The following is a 6,477-nucleotide window of genomic DNA, read 5'->3' on the forward strand; positions in this document are numbered from 1 at the left end:
AAAAATCCAAACGATCGAAGATGTGTCGCAGACCCAAGCTGCCCCCACCTCAAACCTAGGCTGCCCTGACAGTCCCAAGGGAACCCTACAAACTGACATCAGGAACCTGGGCTGGCCACTTTTCTTTCCCAAGGAAAAAGGCTGATCTTTGCCTCCAGGGGCCTGTGGCCCTGAAGTGGCCGGACACCTCCAAAAATCCAAACGATCGAAGATGTGTCGCAGACCCAAGCTGCCCCCACCTCAAACCTGTGCTGCCCTGACAGTCCCAAGGGAACCCTACAAACTGACATCAGGAACCTGGGCTGGCCACTTTTCTTTCCCAAGGGAAAAAGGCTGATCTTTGCCTCCAGGGGCCTGTGGCCCTGAGTGGCCAGACACCTCCAAAAATCCAAACGATCGAGGATGTGTCGCAGACCCAAGCTGCCCCCACCTCAAACCTGTGCTGCCCTGACAGTCCCAAGGGAACCCTACAAACTGACATCAGGAACCTGGGCTGGCCACTTTTCTTTCCCAGGGAAAAGGGCCGCTCGTTGTCTCCAGGGGCCTGTGGCCCCGAGCACCTCAGTACTGTGATGCTTTTTCTTTATGTCGCTTAACGGGCCGCCCCCATCTTGAAAGCTGCCTCAAATAGCCCTCCCAGCGCCTCGCTTCCATCCCTTCTCAGGGTCCTAGCCCTCGACTTATCTCTCGGATGTCCGGGGACGAGAATCCACGTCCGGTGCCGAGGAAGGCCGCCTCGCCTGCTGGCAGTTTCCTAGAGTCACCGACTGTGGCCCCTTGCTCAGCTACAATCAAGAACACCAAACATCACTGCAGGATCTTAGCTGCACAGCGGCCAATGACCAATAACAATTCTGCTACTCACCATTCTCCTAAGAACGTCCAGCTCATCTGGCCGCGCCTGGAGGCCGATGCCCTCGCGGCAGGGTCTGCCTGGGTGAAGAGGAGACGAGGTGACGTGGCATCGCTGAAACTCGAGTGGACCCTGGCTCCTCCTCCCTAGCTCCCCGACTTACAGCAACTCCTCGGCCGCTCCTGAAGGCTCCCCGGGTGACACCTTCAAATGTCAAAGATCAAGGCTTCATCACAGATCCGTGCGCTGCTTCCCAAATTCCCACGAGAGTGACGAAGCGGGAGTCTGCGGCCCCGTTGCTGAGGGGGGTCTCGGCGTAATACGAGCGGACCGCCTAGAGCACGCAAACAAGAACGGAGCCTAAGAGCTGCACCGGGAATTGAGACCGGAGCAAGAACAGCTGCTGCCTGCCACCGCTCACCTTACCCAGTTACCTTGACCGCTAGTATCTGGCTTTAGTTCCTAAAAATAACAACAAAGAAAATAGCTGTAATACAGAGGCACCATTTATACTCCCCCTGCAAAGACAAACGGTGACTGACCTTCTCGGGGGACCCCCCTCACCCGGGACGGGGCCCTCTGCCACGGATTCCATCTGGCTGCGTCTGAAAGAACGTGAGGACAAAAGTCAGAGCACTGCAGGATAACTTAACAGCTCCAGATAGCCTTCATCAATCTACAGATCCCATCTAGAGTCCAAATACACCCCACATTACAAATTTCCAGGCCCCAGGACACGCCCCATTCTTTACCTGCACCAGGCTATGCAGCAGGGCAGAGCAGCTCCAGGCCAAATACCCAGACACCCGTGACACAGAACAAGACAAACAAGGGGACACAACAGGGGGAGAAAGCTCTGAGCGAGAAGAATGCCCTCAGGGAGCCAGAGACTGCAGAATGAGATGACCTAGCTGAGACTGATGGCAAGCCTCTAAGGCTCAGAGAACCCTGCAGGAACAAGATGCTAACTGAATGACCTATTCCAAGCAAGGCAGAGACGGATGCCCGAGAATCCTAGCGTCAGAATGCTCTACGGATCTCCGCATCGCTACGAGTCCTAATCTGCTAGAACGCATCCTTGCCGTCACAATTGTCACAAATCACAGCTGTCGAGAACAGCCCAGAACAAGACCTCAAAAGACATCTGACCGGATGCTACGCCAAGGCCTGTCCGGGCTCCCGAGCCAAAGGCAAGAAGGAATCAGCACGGGGCCGAGGAACACAGAGATGAGAGATGCAAAGATGGACGCCCGGGCTTCCGATAAGCCCCTCAAAGGACTAAGGCAAAAGACACAGAAGGCACGACAGAACAAGTGACACACCGTGCACCGGCACTGCTCTGCCCTGAGCACTTCAGCACTGTGAGGCTTTTCCTTTATGTGGCCTAAAGGGCCACCCCCATCTCCAAAGCTGCCTCCAAAAGCCCTCCCAGCGCCTCGCTTCCATCCCCTCTCAGGGTCCCAGCCCTTGACTTATCTCTATGATCCCAGTTGCACTCAGTCACCCCTAGCACAGTCCCACACACTGCCAGTATGATCTCAGTGGCCCCCAGTATAGACACAGTCACTCCCAGTTGCCTCCAGTTGCTCCCAACATGGTTCCAGCTGTTCCCAGCGTTGTTTCCTCCAGTATGGTGCCAGACACTCCCAGTATATCCCAGTTGCCCCCAGCATGCTCATTCCCAGTTGCCCCAGAGTCACCAGTATGGTTCCAGTTGCCCCCAGGATGAACTCACTCATTCCCAGTATATCCCAGTTACCTCCAGCAGGCTCCCAAACGTCCTCCCAGCAGCACAAATGGCCCCAAGAGCCACAAAAGCCTCTCTCAGTCCCACCAGAAGTTCCTAAAACCCATCCCAGCCCTCCATGGAGCTGACCAGGAGAGTTTGGTGGACAGGAACATTTACAGCCCAGAGCAGCTCAGGCACTTTAGCAGCAATTTGGGAACTTTGTGGGGGACACCCTGGATGGGCAGACCCAGGCCAGAGACTAGGACAGACAACTGGAATTCCAGGAGAACAGATGGGCTCGGATGGACGCGTTGTGCTGGAACAACTACAAGAGCATGGCCGTGTCTCCTGGCTTGGATGGTCCCAGAACACCCAAATCCTCCTGAACATTCCCATGAACCCCAAATTCACACTCAAAGCCCAGTAAAATGATTCCGCTTTAGATCTCTTTGCTTAATTTCTTTATTTTTACCCCAATTCGAGTGTTTTGATGGCATAAACATGGAAATTATTCAGGTAAGAAAAGATCTCCAAGATCAGAAGAAAAAATGACACAGCAGGTAAGACTTTTTGGGCTCTAAAGTCAAAGAAACAGCTCTTCCCAATTAATTTCCAATGTTGATCAGAGTCCTGATGGATATTCCTGCCCTGAGTTCACCAGGTGTCTATGGGGATCCAGAAGGACGTGGAGACCACCAGCCAGGTGTCTTCTCAGCAGAGATCACTGGGAATGTGGGTCACCAGGGCTCTGACCAATGTGGATCCTCCCGTGGGGGATGGAGTTGGAACAGGGCATCAAGTTCTTCCTGCGGTCAGGGCACTCGCAGGGCTTCCTTTAGTGGTGCCTCCATTGGTGTCGGGTCAAGGCAGAGCTCTGGCTGAAGCTCTTCGCACACTGGGGACACTCGTAGGGCCTCTCCCCGGTGTGGATGCGCCGGTGGGTGATGAGGACGGAGTTGTGCTTGAAGCCCTTCCCACAGTCAGGGCAGCGGAAGGGCCTCTCATCCGTGTGAATCCGCTCATGCAGGAGGAGACTGGAGCTGGTGTGAAACCTCTTCTGACACTCGGGACACTCGTAGGGCTTCTCCCCAGTGTGGATGCGTTGGTGCCTGATGAGTTCTGAGCTGCAGCTGAAGCCCTTCCCACACTCCCCACACTCGTAGGGCCATTCCCCGGTGTGGATCATCTGGTGGCGGATCAGGCGGGAGCTCTGCCTGAAGCTCTTCCCACACTCCAGGCACTTGTAGGGCTTCTCCCCATCATGAACCTGCTCATGGACCACCAGCTCCGAGCTCTGCCTGAAGTTCTGCCCACCTTCCTGGCACAGGGTGGGTCTTTCCTCTTCAGAGCACCCTGGGCTGGCTTTGCAGCCCCTCCTCCTGTGGAATCTCCGGGGCTTTTCCTCTCCGTTGGATTCCTGCGCCATGGAGCTGCTCAAAACAGCCTCTGCCACGAGGTTCTGCCGTGGGGATTTGTCCTTGCAGGTCTCCATCCTCAGCTCCTGCTCTGGGGGAGGAAGGACAAGGGAGAGGATGGGATTTGCTTCTGTGCCAGAGGGAAGGGGAAGGAGATCCCCCCAGTGTGTCCCTGGCAGGACGGCGTCATCGGGGGGGTTGTCCTGCATCCAGGGGCCGTGCTGGGCTGGGAGATGGAGCAGGAGAGAGGGGGAAAGGGGCACTGACTTCCTCCTCACCTGCCTGGGTGTCCCAGGGCATCTTCCTCTTCCATGCAGCCTCTTCCTCCATGCAGCCAAGGTTTGGGAATGGGAAATCCTGGTTTGGGGAAAAACAAGGGATGAGCACATTGACTTTGAAGGTCCCTTTGCCCAAGTCCATCTCTAGAAGTCACCGGCCATCTGGGGTCCATAAAAACCTCCCAAACACCAAGATTCAGCCCTGAAAATGCCTCCCAGGAGATCCCTGTCTCTGGTCTCTCCCCTTTGGTGTTCAGGGGCTCCCCCTGTCTCAGCTGCTGGGGGTCAGCAACTGGAGCAACTGGAACCACACTGGATGGTAATGGAGTCATACTGGGCTCCTACTGGAACTGGCTAGGATCATACTGGGAGTGACTGGAAAGGTGCAGGCTGTGACTGGAACCATGCTGGAGGTGACTGGAAGCAACTGGGCCCACACTGAGAGTGACAGGGAGTCATTCTGGGCATGACTGGAATCATACTGGGAGTGACTGGGAGTGACTGGGGTCATACTGGGGGTGACTGGGTGCGACTGGGATCATCCTGGGAGCCACTGGGATTACAGCAGGTGTGAATGGATCCTGACTGGGGGTTACTGGGAGCTACTGGGCCCATGGTGGGAGGAAAATGTGGATATATTGGGAGCAACTGGGATCAACTGGAAGGTTCTAGAACCATGCTGAGGAGACTGAGGCCACAACTGGGATCATACTGGGATCAACTGGGACCACACTTTGGGCAACAGACAGAAACTGGGATTGTGCAGGAGGCAACTGGGAGTAACTGGGAAAGACTGGGAGCATTCTGATGCCACCAGAACCTTACTGGGCCAACTGGGATATACTGGGAGTGTCTGTGACCATACTGGGGGGACTGGAACCACACTGGGAACAGCTGGGACCATGCTGGGGACAACTGGGACTGAGTGGGACCATGCTGAGAGGAACTGGGACTATTCTATGGACAACTGGGATCATACTGGGATCCCAGTAGGAGCAGCTGGGTCCATGCTGGGTGAGATTGGGATCACACAGAGGATGACTTGAATCATACTGGGATTGACTGGGAGTGATTGGGAGCATGCTGGGGATGACTGGGATATACTGGGAAAGACTGGGAGTCACAGGGATCATACTGGAGGCTACTGGGGTCATGCTGGCATTGACAGGGAGCAGCTGGGCTCACACTGGGGGCTACTGGCATCATACTGGGAGTGACTGGGAGTGACTGGGATTAGAATCTAAGTGACTGGGATCATACTGGGAATATAGTGGGTGTCAAAGGACCCTGACTGGGGGTTACTGGGAGCTGCCAGGCCCATCCTGGGAACTCCCTGTGCACACACTGGGAGGAACTGGGAGGAACTGGGAATGACAGGATGCATGCTGGTGACAGCTGGGATGTCCTGGCAGTGACTGGGATAAAACTGGGGGCAGCTGAACCGTGCTGAGGTAACTGGGAGTGCCTGGCAATGACTACGAGAATGTTCAGGACCCCATTGCCGGGGTGCCGGCACTGCCAGGGGTCCCCCCCTCTCGGGGTCCCCGCTGGGGCTTCTGGGGCTCTCCTCTCTCTGGGCTCCCGCTCAGGGAAGCCGCGGCTCACCTCAAAACCACTGTCCCTCCGCCGGGGCTCTGCCGCCACCGCCGCCCACCGGGAACCCCCCAAAACACCTCCCGGGGACCCCCCGATGTCCTCCCGAGGGCCAGCTGCGGCTCGGCTTTGGAGCCCTGCCAGCTCCAAACATCCCCCCCAGAAAACCCCAAACCCAGGGAGCCCCGGGATATTTGGGGCGAGCTCCCCCTCCCCAGGCACCTGCGGGATGGGGGCGATGCTCCCGGGGTGCTGCGAGTTCAGGCAGCGCCGGAGCCCCGCGGCTCCCCGGCCTCTCCTCCTGCTGCTTCCTGCTGCCGCTCCGCCTCTTCCTCCCTCCCTCCTCCTCCTCCCCCAGGAGCAGTGACACCTTCGGTTCCCGAAGCCCTGGCAGCCCGCGGCAGGAGCGGGGATGGAGCCGGGACAGGTCGGGATGGGCAGCGCGGGGCTCTCGGCTGCTCCCACCCGCTGTTCCAGGGGGAACCCGGCCCGGGCAAAAGGAGAGGCAAACTGGGAAAACTGGGGGCTGCACATTCAAACTGGGGCTTGCTGGGGACCCTGCCTGGGCACTGCCAGCCTTTGGGGCTGATGCCCAAAAGACAGGCTGGA

The 6,477-nt window shown here is 57.1% G+C and overlaps 1 protein-coding gene and 1 long non-coding RNA gene across 2 annotated transcripts; both read right to left on the minus strand.

Moving 5' to 3' along the window:
• Window positions 1–665: 665 nt before the first annotated feature.
• LOC128782723 (uncharacterized) lies at window positions 666–1,055 on the minus strand. The gene is made up of 3 exons (XR_008428877.1): window positions 1,017–1,055; window positions 866–933; window positions 666–785 (listed from the first exon to the last, which is right to left on the minus strand). It is a non-coding gene; the product is annotated as an uncharacterized LOC128782723 (long non-coding RNA).
• Window positions 1,056–3,026: 1,971 nt separating this feature from the next.
• LOC128782720 (zinc finger protein 239-like) lies at window positions 3,027–6,173 on the minus strand. Its single transcript, XM_053933193.1, has 3 exons — window positions 6,091–6,173; window positions 4,276–4,354; window positions 3,027–4,088 (listed from the first exon to the last, which is right to left on the minus strand). The coding sequence occupies exons 2-3, from the start codon at window positions 4,325–4,327 to the stop codon at window positions 3,418–3,420; spliced, it is 723 nt and encodes a 240-aa protein (XP_053789168.1). The 5' UTR covers window positions 4,328–4,354; window positions 6,091–6,173; the 3' UTR covers window positions 3,027–3,417.
• Window positions 6,174–6,477: the final 304 nt, after the last annotated feature.

The sequence above is a fragment of the Vidua chalybeata genome (assembly GCF_026979565.1).
Source record: "Vidua chalybeata isolate OUT-0048 chromosome 36 unlocalized genomic scaffold, bVidCha1 merged haplotype SUPER_36_unloc_2, whole genome shotgun sequence".
NCBI classification, from domain to species: Eukaryota; Metazoa; Chordata; class Aves; order Passeriformes; family Viduidae; genus Vidua; species Vidua chalybeata.

What these genes read in the sequence shown, in the direction of transcription:
- LOC128782720 (XM_053933193.1), bottom strand. Translation starts at nt 4,327, where the DNA reads ATGGAGGAAGAGGCTGCATGGAAGAGGAAGATGCCCTGGGACACCCAG. An exon ending in GCCCTGGGACACCCAGGCAG is followed by an intron (nt 4,089 to 4,275) that starts GTGAGGAGGAAG and finishes TTCCTCCCCCAG; the next exon opens with AGCAGGAGCTGAGGATGGAG.